The sequence below is a fragment of the Tachypleus tridentatus genome, chromosome 4 (assembly GCF_004210375.1).
Source record: "Tachypleus tridentatus isolate NWPU-2018 chromosome 4, ASM421037v1, whole genome shotgun sequence".
NCBI lineage: Eukaryota > Metazoa > Arthropoda > Merostomata > Xiphosura > Limulidae > Tachypleus > Tachypleus tridentatus.
Window position 1 is genome coordinate 110,767,904 of NC_134828.1, and position 17,929 is coordinate 110,785,832.

General features: G+C 31.9%; 1 protein-coding gene across 2 annotated transcripts in view; it reads left to right on the forward strand.

Moving 5' to 3' along the window:
• The window catches only part of LOC143249878 (uncharacterized), a 52,884-nt gene that overhangs the window by 17,114 nt on the left and 17,841 nt on the right, over positions 1 to 17,929 (forward strand). The window contains exons 2-3 of one of the 2 annotated variants that reach the window (XM_076500468.1): positions 11,703 to 11,771; positions 17,700 to 17,774. In XM_076500468.1, the coding sequence (XP_076356583.1) occupies positions 11,703 to 11,771; positions 17,700 to 17,774 (144 nt within the window). The remainder of the gene's footprint in view (positions 1 to 11,702; positions 11,772 to 17,699; positions 17,775 to 17,929) is intronic. The other variant, XM_076500469.1, reaches the window with a different exon arrangement.

Here is a 17,929-nt window from a genome sequence, read left to right on the forward strand (position 1 = left end):
CTTTGTTGAATACCAAATAAATTACAATGTTAAAATTAGAATCAGTATTTAACAATATAGTCCAAGTTTATATCTGTTCCTTATTGGTGCAGTATATATGAAACGTAGTTTATTGCTTTGCCCTTGTTACAAATAAGGTTACATCAAAAGTTTCGTTTTCAGTTTGATTGTTGTTTACAATGTTGTTTCATTTCAAGTCACAACTTCGAAGTAAGGAAGAATATTTTTGAAATAGACACTACATTTCGATCATTTACATGGTCAATCTCAAATACACACGTTTTAACGGTTAGAATTGTTTTAATAATGAAATCAATATGCAACAATCTAATAATGTATTTAAGTTTTAAAACTGATAGTGGTTACATATGCATATCAATTAGCGTGAATTGGCGTTTCGTCTATTTATGGCTGAATGAAATAAAACACAAAAAAGGTGAACGTATATCAATCAGTGAAAAAATTTGCAAAGATATTTGCTTTAGATTAGGAATTTAAGGGGAAACACGATCAAACACATATTAAAGTGACTGGTTATTTGATAGTTGTGGGGTTGTGTAGTTTTATTAATAAAACGTAGGTTTTATTTATTCTGTTAATGTACGGTTTATGTTTTATTACTGTGGCATTCCGTTCAGTGAAACTATTGTTGTTTTGAATTTCGCGCAAAGCTACTTAAGGCCTATCTGCGCTAGTCATCAAGTTACGTCATGTTTCATTTACATAGCTATAACACATTAAATGGACGACTGTTACATTGTAATTTGTGGTATTTCCTGTTTAGGCGGGTTCCTTATAGAATTTTTTTAACATCTCTTTAATTTTTATTCCCGGGATAAAAACGTCTCTACGTGTTATGTTAAGGATATATTTATATACCAAGCTTTTTGTAAATTTATCATAGAGAAGTATGTTAATACTCTGTATATAGCACAGTGCAAGCAATTAAGTTTAATTTATCATAGAGAATTATGTTAATGCTCTGTATATAGCAGAGTGCAAACAATTAAGTTTCATTTATCATAGAGAAGTATGTTAATACTCTGTATGTAGCAGAGTGCAAGCAATTAAGTTTAATTTATCATAGAGAAGTATGTTAATGCTCTGTATATAGCAGAGTGCAAACAATTAAGTTTCATTTATCATAGAGAAGTATGTTAATACTCTGTATATAGCAGAGTGCAAGCAATTAAGTTTAATTTATCATAGAGAAGTATGTTAATGCTCTGTATATAGCACAGTGCAGGCAATTAAGTTTAATTTATCATAGAGAAGTATGTTAATGCTCTGTATATAGCAAAGTGCAAGCAATTAAGTTTCATTTATCATAGAGAAGTATGTTAATACTCTGTATATAGCAAAGTGCAAGCAATTAAGTTTCATTTATCATAGAGAAGTATGTTAATACTCTGTATATAGCACAGTGCAAGCAATTAAGTTTCATTTATCATAGAGAAGTATGTTAATACTCTGTATATAGCAGAGTGCAAACAATTAAGTTTCATTTATCATAGAGAAGTATGTTAATTCTCTGTATATAGCAAAGTGCAAACAATTAAGTTTTATTTATCATAGAGAAGTATGTTAATACTCTGTATGTAGCAGAGTGCAAACAATTAAGTTTCATTTATCATAGAGAAGTATGTTAATACTCTGTATATAGCACAGTGCAAACAATTAAGTTTCACTTATCATAGAGAAGTCTGTTAATACTCTGTATGTAGCAGAGTGCAAACAATTAAGTTTCATTCATCATAGAGAAATATGTTAATACTCTGTATATAGCAGAGTGCAAGCAATTAAATTTCATTCATCATAAAGAAGTATGTTAATACTCTGTATATAGCACAGTGCAAACAATTAAGTTTCATTTATCATAGAGAAGTATGTTAATACTCTGTATATAGCCGAGTGCAAACAATTAATTTCATTTATCATAGAGAAGTATGTTAATACTCTGTATATAGCACAGTGCAAGCAATTAAGTTTCATTCATCATAGAGAAGTATGTTAATACTCTGTATGTAGCAGAGTGCAAGCAATTAAGTTTCATTCATCATAGAGAAGTATGTTAATGCTCTGTATATAGCACAGTGCAAACAATTAAGTTTCATTTATCATAGAGAAGTATGTTAATACTCTGTATATAGCACAGTGCAAGCAGTTAAGTTTCATTTATCATAGAGAAGTATGTTAATACTCTGTATATAGCAGAGTGCAAGCAATTAAGTTTCATTTATCATAGAGAAGTATGTTAATGCTCTGTATATAGCACAGTGCAAGCAATTAAGTTTAATTTATCATAGAGAAGTATGTTAATGCTCTGTATATAGCAAAGTGCAAACAATTAAGTTTATTTATCATAGAGAAGTATGTTAATACTCTGTATGTAGCAGAGTGCAAACAATTAAGTTTCATTTATCATAGAGAAATATGTTAATACTCTGTATATAGCAGAGTGCAAGCAATTAAGTTTTATTTATCATAGAGAAGTATGTTAATACTCTGTATATAGCACAGTGCAAGCAATTAAGTTTCATTCATCATAGAGAAGTATGTTAATACTCTGTATGTAGCAGAGTGCAAGCAATTAAGTTTCATTCATCATAGAGAAGTATGTTAATGCTCTGTATATAGCACAGTGCAAAGAATTAAGTTTCATTTATCATAGAGAAGTATGTTAATTCTCTGTATATAGCAAAGTGCAAACAATTAAGTTTTATTTATCATAGAGAAGTATGTTAATACTCTGTATGTAGCAGAGTGCAAACAATTAAGTTTCATTTATCATAGAGAAGTATGTTAATACTCTGTATATAGCAAAGTGCAAACAATTAAGTTTTATTTATCATAGAGAAGTATGTTAATACTCTGTATGTAGCAGAGTGCAAACAATTAAGTTTCATTTATCATAGAGAAGTATGTTAATACTCTGTATATAGCAAAGTGCAAACAATTAAGTTTTATTTATCATAGAGAAGTATGTTAATACTCTGTATGTAGCAGAGTGCAAACAATTAAGTTTCATTTATCATAGAGAAGTATGTTAATACTCTGTATATAGCAAAGTGCAAACAATTAAGTTTTATTTATCATAGAGAAGTATGTTAATACTCTGTATGTAGCAGAGTGCAAACAATTAAGTTTCATTTATCATAGAGAAGTATGTTAATACTCTGTATATAGCAAAGTGCAAACAATTAAGTTTTATTTATCATAGAGAAGTATGTTAATACTCTGTATGTAGCAGAGTGCAAACAATTAAGTTTCATCTGTTTCGTGGAAAGTTTTTTTTTTTTGAGAACTCGTCGTTTTTTTTTAAAAACAGGAAGAGCAACAAAGCTGTTACAATAATCAAAATAAAAAAGGAAGACCTAACCAAACTGTTACAATAATCAAAATAAAAAAGGAAGACCTAACCAAACTGTTACAATAATCAAAATAAAAAAGGAAGACCTAACCAAACTGTTACAATAATCAAAATAAAAAAGGAAGGCCTAACCAAACTGTTACAAGAATCAACATGAAATAGGAAGACTTAACCAAACTGTTACAATAATTAACATAAAACAAGAAGACCTAACCAAACTGTTTCAATAATTAACATAAAAGAGGAAGGGCAAACAAAACTGTTACAAGAATCAACATAAAAAAGATAGACCTAACCAAACTGTTATTAGAATCAACATAAAACTGGAAGGCCTAACAAAACTGTTACAAAAATCAACATGAAACAGGAAGACCTAACCAAACTGTTACAAAAATCAACATGAAACAGGAAGACCTAACCAAATTGTTACAATAATCAACATCAAACAGAAAGACCTAACCAAACTGTTACAAGAATCAACATGAAACAGAAAGACCTAACCAAACTGTTACAATAATTAACATAAAACAGCAAGACCTAACCAAACTGTTACAATAATTAACATAAAACAGGAAGAGCAAACAAAACTGTTACAAAAATCAACATAAAACAGGAACAGCAAACAAAACTGTTACAATAATCAACATAAAACAGGAAGACCTAACCAAACTGTTACAAGAATCAACATAAAACAGGAAGACCTAACCAAACTGTTACAAGAATCAACATAAAACAAGAAGACCTAACCAAACAGTAACAAGAATCAACATAAAACAGGAAGAACTAACCAAACTGTTACAATAATTAACATAAAACAGGAAGACCTAACCAAACTGTTACAAGAATCAACATAAAACAGGAAGACCCAACCAAACTGTTACAAGAATCATCATAAAACAGAAAGAGCAAACAAAACTGTTACAATACTCAACATAAATTAGGAAGAGCAAACAAAACTGTTACAATAATCAACATAAAACAGGAAGACTTAACCAAAGTGTTACAATAATCAACATAAAACAGGAAGACCTAACCAAACTGTTACATTAATTAACATAAAACAGGAAGAGCAAACAAAAGTGTTACAAGAATCAACATAAAACAAGAAGACCTAACCAAACTGTTACAAGAATCAACATAAAACAGGAAGACCTAATAAAACTGTTACAAGAATCAACATAAAACAGGAAGACCTAACCAAACTGTTACAATAATCAAAATAAAAAAGGAAGACCTAACCAAACTGTTACAATAATCAAAATAAAAAAGGAAGGCCTAACCAAACTGTTACAAGAATCAACATGAAATAGGAAGACTTAACCAAACTGTTACAATAATTAACATAAAACAGGAAGACCTAACCGAACTGTTTCAATAATTAACATAAAAGAGGAAGGGCAAACAAAACTGTTACAAGAATCAACATAAAAAAGATAGACCTAACCAAACTGTTATTAGAATCAACATAAAACTGGAAGGCCTAACAAAACTGTTACAAAAATCAACATGAAACAGGAAGACCTAACCAAACTGTTACAATAATCAACATCAAACAGAAAGACCTAACCAAACTGTTACAAGAATCAACATGAAACAGAAAGACCTAACCAAACTGTTACAATAATTAACATAAAACAGCAAGACCTAACCAAACTGTTACAATAATTAACATAAAACAGGAAGAGCAAACAAAACTGTTACAAAAATCAACATAAAACAGGAACAGCAAACAAAACTGTTACAATAATCAACATAAAACAGGAAGACCTAACCAAACTGTTACAAGAATCAACATAAAACAGGAAGACCTAACCAAACTGTTACAATAATTAACATAAAACAGCAAGACCTAACCAAACTGTTACAATAATTAACATAAAACAGGAAGAGCAAACAAAACTGTTACAAAAATCAACATAAAACAGGAACAGCAAACAAAACTGTTACAATAATCAACATAAAACAGGAAGACCTAACCAAACTGTTACAAGAATCAACATAAAACAAGAAGACCTAACCAAACTGTTACAATAATCAACATAAAACAGGAAGAGCTAACCAAACTGTTACATTAATTAACATAAAACAGGAAGAGCAAACAAAAGTGTTACATTAATTAACATAAAACAGGAAGAGCAAACAAAAGTGTTACAAGAATCAACATAAAACAAGAAGACCTAACCAAACTGTTACAAGAATCAACATAAAACAGGAAGACCTAATAAAACTGTTACAAGAATCAACATAAAACAGGAAGACCTAACCAAACTGTTACAATAATCAAAATAAAAAAGGAAGACCTAACCAAACTGTTACAATAATCAAAATAAAAAAGGAAGGCCTAACCAAACTGTTACAAGAATCAACATGAAATAGGAAGACTTAACCAAACTGTTACAATAGTTAACATAAAACAGGAAGACCTAACCAAACTGTTTCAATAATTAACATAAAATAGGAAGGGCAAACAAAACTGTTACAAGAATCAACATAAAACAGGAAGACCTAACCAAACTGTTACAAGAATCAACATAAAACAGGAAGACCTAACCAAACTGTTTCAATAATTAACATAAAAGAGGAAGAGCTAACCAAACTGTTACATTAATTAACATAAAACAGGAAGAGCAAACAAAAGTGTTACAAGAATCAACATAAAACAAGAAGACCTAACCAAACTGTTACAAGAATCAACATAAAACAGGAAGACCTAATAAAACTGTTACAAGAATCAACATAAAACAGGAAGACCTAACCAAACTGTTACAATAATCAAAATAAAAAAGGAAGACCTAACCAAACTGTTACAATAATCAAAATAAAAAAGGAAGGCCTAACCAAACTGTTACAAGAATCAACATGAAATAGGAAGACTTAACCAAACTGTTACAATAATTAACATAAAACAGGAAGACCTAACCAAACTGTTTCAATAATTAACATAAAACAGGAAGGGCAAACAAAACTGTTACAAGAATCAACATAAAACAGGAAGACCTAACCAAACTGTTACAAGAATCAACATAAAACAGGAAGACCTAACCAAACTGTTTCAATAATTAACATAAAAGAGGAAGAGCAAACAAAACTGTTACAAGAATCAACATAAAACAAGAAGACCTAACCAAACTGTTACAAGAATCAACATAAAACAGGAAGAGCAAACAAAACTGTTACAATAATCAACATAAAACAGAAAGAGTTAACCAAAGTGTTACAATAATCAACATAAAACAGGAAGATCTAACCAAACTGTTACAATAATCAACATAAAACAGGAAGAGCTAACAAAACTTACAATTAGCTGCATTTATTTGCTTTGAATAGAGAACCTCGTACTGTCTTCAGCTGCATAGCACAGAACAACATATACGATAGTCACTTCCATACACAAGCCTGTATTTTCGTTAGATACATAAATGACGTTTCTTTTGCGGATTTACTTGTCAAGATGAATGTACAACGTCCCTTCACCATGTAAGCAACTTAAACAAAGACGTACAAAACTACGTGATAAAATGTTTAAACGTTAACAGCACACGAATCCCAATATCGTACCACTGGCAATCATATGCAGAAAAAAAAACATACATTTGAAATTACGTAAACGTAATTTACGATTTCTAAGCATGTAAGCCACCAGAAATTAGGCGCTCTCTCAGTACTTTACTAAGAAGAGGCAGTCTACTATTATAGGAGTTACAGACAACATTCAACAAGTTGAGAAACACAGATAAGACACATTTAATATCAGATTAAAAGAACATAAAATACCCTTCCCGAGACCATGAACATATGAGCAAAAATATTATCACAGACTTAAATAATAACGTGTCACTATAAGAAGCAAGACGAAATCTAAATTTTTATTTAATAAAATCAAAGAATCTTACAATTAACAAAAACCAAAACACATCTACATGTGTTTCTGATCGTTAATTTCTCATATATTCCTATGACTATGCAAATATTTTGCTCAACATTTCCTCATATTCATATATTGACCTTTTTTTGTTTGCTTTATTATATTCAGCCATAAATAATCTGTGAATTCACGCGAATTGATGTGCACGTGCATAAGTAACCACTATCAGTTCTGAAAGTTAAACACGTTATTAGATTGTTGAATGTTGATTTAAATATTAAATCTCCTTTACTGTTAAACTTAGATACTTCAAACATGATCGCACGAGCAATCGAAACACCATACCTGTTTTTAAAATATTTTTCCTTGCTGTAAAAGCTGTAACTAAAATAAAGTTATATCAGTTCTAACAAAAAATAAAACGCTTCTGAGAGAATAGAAAGACGGGTAAATTTAAAACATAATAAATAAAGGATATTGGAAAACGCTGTAGGTGAGTGCTACTTACTCGTATTTTAACAATAACAACAAAACTTTCGAATAAAAGCGAGCTTTTTCTTTCACACGTAGAGAACCTAAATCGACCAATAAGCTCAGCACATTGGTTTCCCTTTGATCATCTGACTGCATAAATAAACCAATAAACGCTTCCCATTGGATATTCTTTCAAAACTCTTGCCGCAGATTGCAGACCTCTGCACGTGGTTTCTATCGATTTTTAGTATTGTTGAGTTTAATACCCTAAGGAGATCAATATATAAATGACAGAATTTTGTATGTTTATTTCAGCTTCGAAATTATTTTAATACCTTTTGTAATGTGCTTTTGATGTTAAAATCAGAAAAAGCAAAGTTTTTACTTATTACAAAGATATATAATGGATTAAACCTATTTCTCATTTAAGAAATTAAAGTGCAATTTCCTCACGTTTTTGTAGGATCAGATTATTTACAGTAGGTGTCTGTGACTTGTTGGCGCTAAATTTCAACAATAAACAGACGTCACACAATCCACTTGGTGTAAAATACGATATTCAAAACAAGTTAAACATGTTTACAAGAGTTCGTTACATTATTGGTAACCACAGCTGTATCCAGAGCTTCAAACAACTGTATCCTTTTTCGTCGAAGCTCACATTGTCGGGTTCAGTTACTTTAGAACACCCTTATACAAGATAAATTATTCATTCTTCTTTCCTCTATTATCACAATACTATCAATAACGAAGTCACTGTTTTGTATGGTTAAACAGACAACCACACAGTCTGACTTCACTTTTACTTTCAGTAACTTACTTTCTGTATACATGCGTATTTATAACACGCGACAAAAAATCTAAAGATATCCTAGCTCTGTAGTAACAATAATATTACATATAGCGAGAAAAACTTAGAAAGTTCGAGTAAGGTAATGTCAACAACGTTACAAAGACGATTAAACTGCATGCACATCGACGACTCGAAAGGAATTACGTAACGAAACTTCTCACAACTATCGCATTCAAAATAGTTAAATCATTGTTACGTAAGCTAAATAATCACCCTCAAACTGAGAAGTCTTGTTCAGATAACAAAGGTCTCACATATACATACGATATCCACTATGTTTCTTAGATGGATGTGCACATTATTTCTAGCATATCCTTCCACTTCTGATGCACTACTTTCTCTAAGATTAAATAACATTATCGGTCAAATAACACACTCTGAACTACATGCTTCTTGGGTAAATAAGATTACTTCAGTTGTTATTACTGCTTGTTTGAAAATTTCTCTTTAGTAAACCACGTAATATAAATCATGTTTATGTAATGATAATAACACTATGCAACACAAATTTTGTTCCTGGATAGTTTGTGTTATTTCTTAATTGCTTATGTTGTAAAAGTACAGAAAATGTCCATTATTCCCTTCAAACTTTGCTTTTGTGACCTGGATAATGAAATTTAGAAATTAATCTATTTTTTATGTAAAAAACGGGCAAATTTGCACATTTTCATTTGCATAAGGTCTGAATAAAACAAAATATGAATCAAGATTTACATGTATTTATACTAAAGTTATACAAAAATGAACAAAAATGTTTAGAAGTGAGTAGTTTTTTCGAGACTTGCGACTGTAATGTAAATCACTTTCACGTATCAGCCCCCAAATATAGTCTCCCATCATGTTTTCGTTATACGCTCCCAGGTCACAAAAGCAAAGTTTGAAGAGAAAAATAAGTCTTTTCTATTTACTTTAGGCATAAGCAATTGGGAAATAACACTTTCTGCTCAGGAACAAGAAAAAGTAAAAATTTTGTTACATAGTGTTATGGTAAACAGATCAGCCAACGTTTTTTTAACAGTCTCCTGAAGCGGTTTGAATGAGATGTTACTGGATATTTTATTTCTCCTATAATAATTTCTTGTCTTAATGTTAATTTTTCAGACAATCTTGGGTACTACTACCTTATTAAATACATTTTTCTAATCTATTTTTGCGCCAATCTGCTTGTGGTTACAATGTCATTACAACGTAATTTGTTTAATAACGGTTAAAAACATCCAGCTACACACACCGTAACTACTTCAAGTACTCCATTTAAATTATCATTACTGAACCTTATGAGTTTTACATAAGAATATTAGTTATTTCTGTAACAGGTCAAAAAGTTATACCATACGACACGTAGATTCAATTGTTAGTACAACAATGACGGATTTAGGCAAGGGATAGCTAGCCCCCCATTATTATATTGTTTAAAAACATGTTATATTTTTGAAAATGTGTTGTTGAATTATAATCAAATGTATTTAAATAATTGTCATTAAATAACACATTTTGAAAAAGTAACATAAGTTTTTTTTAAAATTATGTAAAAAGAAGTGGCTAGCCACGCTATCCATCTCTCTCCCCCATAAATCCACCACTGTATAAACAAGTCGTTAATTAAAAGTTTTCCGCGCTGCTAATCAGATTTTTACCTTTTCGTTTCATATCAACGTGTTTCATGACATCTTCTGACAACTGTGAAATTATATGTATCCTTCTAAGTGATTAGCATGACTGCTCATTCTTTCACCAGAGTAGCAAGGTCATGTCTAATTTAATCATAGATTGTAGCTTATGGAACCATGTACAAACCTTCAAAGATAGGAAAAAGTACTGGCCCTGAAATAAGATATCTTTTGTTAGTTATATTTTGAAACGTTTCTCTGAATTGGCTATCTATAACTAACCAGTATTTTAAAAGTTCCTGCATGTTTGGCCCGACATGGCCAGGTGTATAAGACATTCGACTCGTAACCTGAGGGTCGCGGGTTCGAATTCTCGTCACACCCAACATGCTCGCTCTTTCAACCGTGGGGGGCGTTACAACGTGACCGTTAATCCCACTATTCGTTGGTAAAAGAGTAGCCCAAGAGTTGGCGGTGGGTGGTAATGACTAGCTGACTTCCCTTTAGTCTTACACTGATAAATTAAGGACGGATAGCGCAGATAGCCCTCGTGTAGCTTTGCGCAAAATTGAAAAAAAACAAACAAACCAAATCCTGTATGTTTACCAGGATCGCCTCGAACTTATTTTATCGAATATTTTACCTGTTGAGAGCATAAAATTAAAATGTCACGTCTTATGAGTGACCTACGAGAGGGTATCTATAGTATCTAAACAATTCATTGCACAGTTTATATATGTTACATGTATAGCATTACTGAAGCCTAAGATATGATTTACGCTAGTTGTGTGTGTTTTCTTATAACAAAGCCACTTCGGGCTACCTGCTGAGCCCACTGTACACGATTTGTAATGTTTGTTGCTAAAACTTCATGTAGACGGCTTCTGTATAGGTAGTATAGATACAATAAATGCTTCCAAGCGAAATTCAGGTCGATTCTACCAATAGTTAGAACAAGGGGAATATTTAAAAAAATAAAAGAATCTAAGTATATGAATAATTTTAAGTTATTCCACATGCTTCATGAAAGGTCAAATATCATTTAGGCAAGTAGCGTAAAAAAATACAAACGATCTTCAAATACGCTAGGAATCCCACTGTCACTTGCTAAAGAAGATATTTACCTAATATCGGGATCCATAGATCACCATTTATCTGAACACACACAGTTTACTACCACGAGTGCAAAATGTGACTTAACCTTTATTTACTGGGTCAACAGTCTAATCCTTTCAATCTGTAGCTGTTAAAACCAGATTTCTTTTTTCTTTTTAGACCAAGAGTTAATGTCATTACTATCACATGGTGTCAAAAACTGATACTATATATTGACCAGTGATACGTTTTTTCACAACGCTGTTTAACACATGACTCATTATATTCACCTTATTGAACGAAATATATCCAATCACACGTTCGTGACTTCTATAAAATTATATTCAAACGATTGTTTAAGTATGAGATTTGAAGACCAATGTTTTGTTTCCCTTCGTTCATTATTTATTTATTTTTTTGTATTTCTTACGGCAGGCATTCCTTCTTCTCAAGTTTCATCTACTGTGAAGTCAGAGGTTCACCATCGGCAGAACAAGCAAGAAGGTAAACTCTTTTTGTATAATCTTACTAGTTCCACGATGTTAGTGTTATGACAACTCTTGTGAGATGTGGAACTGTCACATCTTTTAGTTATTTTATTTTGACAGAATTTTGTTTCAAGCTTTGAACTAGATAAGCGTTTTAAGGCTTCCATTATCATAAATAATACCACGGTATGACATGGGTAAATCTAAGGACTTGAAACGCAAAAACCCGGGGTTCGGATCCCCGTGATGGAACAGCAGATAAGCCGAACGTGGCTTTGCTATAAAGCACGCAAACTAAACTGAATACGTTACGGTAGTTTGAACCATTAGTTTTGTAAGTGAAACTTTTTATAGCATTTATTGTTTGATATTGTGATAGATGCTAGAGAGCACGTGGTCCACATTCACAGGGCGCCATAATTAAAATTTAATGTCTGTATAAATATTTTCTTTTATTCTTAATTATCAATCCGAATTTAATGTATTTAATCACGACACGAACGTTATTTGACTGATTAATTACGTGTTCTAATGCAAACTATTTGATCAGTTCCGGATCTGTTTTCGAAGAATCCTAGTGAAAGGGTTTTCGCAAAATATCCATGTTTACTAAAAGGTTTGGTGGAAAGTTTTGTCTTTGTGCAAACCTCTGTGCCAATTAAAAGTTGGTGAGTCCAGTAGTTTAGGGAAACTCCCCAAGGAGAGAGAGTTGTGCGAAATTATACGTTTGTACAAACGTCAGGACCGAGACGATTCTTTGTCATTTAGAAGTGTGGCGACCAGCGGTTTCAGAAGAACCTCGTGGCACACGCAGACACACAAGTACAGAATCTTTTCACACAGATAAGTTCCAGATACATGAATGCGTAATAACATCTTTGAGAATTAATTCGTTTGAAAAAGGTTTCACTCGAGTCATAAACATAGTAAAGTTTGAACCAAGTTGTTCACTTGGCAGGGCATGACATCGTACTTATTGTTCGTCATATGCAGCACCCTACAACCAGGATATGTTATCTAATATCGTACACAGCACACTAGAACTAGGATATGTTGTCTAATATAGTACACAGCACACTAGAACCAAAATATGTTATCTAATATAGTACACAGTACACTAGAACCAGGATATGTTGTCCAATATAGTACACAGCACACTAGAACCAAGATATGTTATCTAATATAGTACACAACACCTACAACCAGGATATAATATAGTACACAGCACCCTACAACCAGGATATGTTATCTAATATAGTACACAGTACACGAGAACCAAAATATGTTGTCTAATATAGTACACAGTACACTAGAACCAAGATATGTTATCTAATATAGTACACAGCACACTAGAACTAGGATATGTTGTCTAATATAGTACACAGCACACTAGAACCAAAATATGTTATCTAATATAGTACACAGTACACTAGAACCAGGATATGTTGTCCAATATAGTACACAGCACACTAGAACCAAGATATGTTATCTAATATAGTACACAACACCCTACAACCAAGATATGTTATCTAATATAGTACACAACACCCTACAACCAGGATATAATATAGTACACAGCACCCTACAACCAGGATATGTTATCTAATATAGTACACAGTACACGAGAACCAAAATATGTTGTCTAATATAGTACACAGTACACTAGAACCAAGATATGTTATCTAATATAGTACACAGCACACTAGAACTAGGATATGTTGTCTAATATAGTACACAGTACACTAGAACCAAAATATGTTGTCTAATATAGTACAAAGCACACTAGAACCAGGATATGTTGTCTAATATAGTACACAGCACACTAGAACTAGGATATGTTGTCTAATATAGTACACAGTACACTAGAACCAAAATATGTTGTCTAATATAGTACAAAGCACACTAGAACCAGGATATGTTGTCTAATATAGTACACAGTACACTAGAACCAGGATATGTTATCTAATATAGTACACAGCACAATAGAACCAGGATATGTTGTCTAATATAGTACACAGTACACCAGAACCATGATATGTTGTCTAATATAGTAGACAGCACACTACAACCAGGATATGTTGTCTAATATAGTACACAGCACCCTAAAACCAGGATATGTTATCTAATATAGTACACAGCACACTACAACCAGGATATGTTGTCTAATATAGTACACAGCACCCTAAAACCAGGATATGTTATCTAATATAGTACACAGCACATTAGAACCAGGATATCTTGTCTAATATAGTTCATAATTTACACAGCCCACTAGAACCAGGATATACTGTCTAATATAGTACATAACTTACACAGCGCACTAGAACCAGGATATGTTTTCTAATATAGTACACTTCACATTACAACCAGGATATGTTGTCTAATATAGTACACAGCACATTAAAACCAGGATATGTTATCTAATATAGTACATAGCACCCTACAACCATGATATGTTATCTAATATAGTACACAGCACCCTACAACCATGATATGTTGTCTAATATAGTACACAGTACCCTACAACCATGATATGTTGTCTAATATAGTACACAGTACACAAGAACCAGGATATGTTATCTAGTATAGTACACAGTACACAAGAACCAGGATATGTTATCTAATATAGTACACAACACACTAATACCAGGATATGTTATCTAGTACATAATCTACCGACCCCACAAGAACCAGGATATGATAGATAGCACATCATAAACACTCACAGAACCATGCCATGCTAGCTTGAATGATTCACAAGTTGCACACTACATTAGCTATAGGACAGTTGTCTATAATTCACAAATTGCACACTGTATTAGCTATAGGACAGTTTTTAAAGAAATGTTAGGCAGTGTGTTGATATATTATATAGATTTGTTATGTTAGGCAGTGTGTTGATATATTGTATAGATTTGTTATGTCAGGCAGTGTGTTGATATATTGTATAGATTTGTTATGTCAGGCAGTGTGTTGATATATTGTATAGATTTGTTATTTTAGGCAGTGTGTTGATATATTGTATAGATTTGTTATGTTAGGCAGTGTGTTAATATATTGTATAGATTTGTCAGGTCAAGCAGTGTGTTAATATATATTGTATAGATTTGTTATCTTAGGCAGTGTGTTGATATATTGTATAGATATGTTATATTAGGCAGTGTGTTGATATATTGTATAGATTTGTCATGTCAGGCAGTGTGTTGATATATTGTATAGATTTGTTATGTCAGGCAGTGTGTTGATATATTGTATAGATTTGTTATGTCAGGCAGTGTGTTAATATATTGTATAGATTTGTTTTGTCAGGCAGTGTGTTGATATATTGTATATATTTGTTATGTTAGGCAGTGTGTTGATATATTGTATATATTTGTTATCTTAGGCAGTGTGTTGATATATTGTATACATTTGTTATGTTAGGCAGTGTGTTGATATATTGTATATATTTGTTATGTCAGGCAGTGTGTTGATATATTGTATAGATTTGTTATGTCATGCAGTGTGTTGATATATTGTATATATTTGTTATGTTAGGCAGTGTGTTGATATATTGTATATATTTGTTAAGTCAGGCAGTGTGTTGATATATTGTATAGATTTGTTATGTCAGGCAGTGTGTTGATATATTGTATATATTTGTTATGTCAAGCAGTGTGTTGATATGTTGTATATATTTGTTATGTTAGGCAGTGTGTTGATATATTGTATATATTTGTTAAGTCAGGCAGTGTGTTGATATATTGTATAGATTTGTTATGTCAGGCAGTGTGTTGATATATTGTATATATTTGTTATGTCAGGCAGTGTGTTGATATATTGTATAGATTTGTTATGTTAGGCAGTGTGTTGATATATTGTATAGATTGGTTTGAAATGCCCTTCCAGATGTTTACTTTAAAAATGTATAATAATATTAAACTTTCATGTTGTAATCATTCTTTTTCGGTAAACGATATAGAGAGACCCGGCATGGCCAGGTGGTTAAGACACTCGACTGGTAATTCGAGGTTCGCGGATTCGAATCGGTCACACCAAACATGCTCGCCCTTTCAGCCGTAGGAACGTTATAATATCGGTCAGTCCCATTATTCGTTGGTTAAAGAACAGCTCAACAGTTGGCGGTGGGTGGTGATGACTAGTTGCATTCCCTCTAGTCTTACTCTGCTAAAATAAGGACGGCTAGCGCAGATAGCCCTTGAGTAGCTTTACGCGAAATTCCATAACAAAGAAACAAAAAGCTAACGTCTTGAATCCCAAGAAAGAGTCTCTTATGCGACTTGTCTAATAAAAACAGCAAACTTCATAATCGTAGCAACAATATTAACAAAAACATCGTTAAATTTGTTGATGTTTATATGAGATACAGACAATATATTCAATATTTTGTTTGACTCAACGGCCAAAATTGTGAACTGTTATTATGTTGCTACTAACACCAGATGGCGATTTAAAAATTTTACTAAGGCTACGATATAATTCAGTAATGGTAGTTCATTATAGTAAGTGACATGTGGTATCAAACATTTGATGTCAAACGAACAAAAAATCAAAATAACCGACCTATCTGTTGCCCTTTTCCTAAGCTAATGTATTGAGCTCCGTATTTTTATATTTTATATTTCTAATGAGGTTTCACAATAACGGTGTCAGATGTTGATACCGAAACGTCTCAGAATCCTGTAATCATTTTGTAATAGTCTGTTTTCAAAGCGTTAAATCCATCTCTATGTACTATTTCATAACATAAACGTCTGGGTAAGGTTCTAGACCGTAGGCAACTAAAATATTGAAAGACTTTACTTGATATCCTAACAACTGGAGTACAAACAAAAATTAAAACCGATTTGTTAAAAATTACGTCTATCAAAACCCACCCCATATCAAAACGCGGCCCCCCCAGTGGCTCAGCGGTATGTCTGCGGACTTGCACGCTTAAATCCGGGTTTCGATACCCGTGGTGGGCAGAGCACAGATAGTCCATTGTGTAGCTTTGTGCTTAATTCAAAACAACAACAACAATCGAAACGCGACCCATAACTGTTGAATTTCGTGTTTTCTCAAAATGTTGGTTGTTCAGTGTTCCCCAGCTCTTCCAGTCTATATGAAAATATAGCGTTTTAGAGCACTTTCAACGTACATAGTAAATTTTCAGAAAAACATTTTGAAATAGGTGAGTTTACCATTAAGATTTCGATATTTCACCATGTTACTACTCTACACAGCTTTTGGTTTCCTTATGTCATTAAGAATAACCAGCTGATTCCCTTAAAATAAAGAACCACGAGAAGAATTTTAACATGTTTAAGAGAAATTAATACACTTAAAAACACTTTTCACATTTAGACAAGGGATTTATTCAGATTTCTTAACAATCCCTTTGGAAAAACACACTTGACAGCTTTACCATTGGTTAATAAGAGATTTAAAACTGAATTGTCTCTACTATCGAAAATATATTTTGAGGTTTAGGCTAATGTATAAAAAAAAACTTCCTTGTTAGCTAAGAAATATAATACACATTTCTCATGCAGCTATAATATTCTGTCTTAGTTACTCATTGTATGTTTCCACTGCATGACTTCTTATTGGATTCGTATATTAGGGTTAGTAAATATGGTACTGTTTTAGTTAAGAAAGGAATTTTTCTTATAACAATAATTGAAAGTTACTATATAATATAATATAATATAATATAATATAATATAATATAATATAATATAATATAATATAATATAATATAATATAATATAATATAATATAATATAATATAATATAATATAATATAATATAATATAATATAATATAATATAATATAATATACTGTCAAGGAGCTATTAGAAGTACATCATTCTTAATAGTCAAGCCGTTTAGTCTGGTTTTGACTCCTAACTTAACGTACTGGGAAGTTATGAAACTAAGCAACATGTGACCTGTGTTCCAGGATACCAGCTTTTTCAGAACGAGAAAATATCTGTTGACTCTTTGAGAAACTCCCTAAACGACAAACGAAGGAACGGTGAGTTTGTTTAACTCGGATAATCATTTTCTCTTTTTTTTTTGGTATTTCAAATTAGTTAAACTTTAGAAATTCCCAATTGGAAGACAGTTTATTAGGCCACGCTATTGGATACCTTGCTGGTAGTTCATTTATATCACACAAATAAAACATAA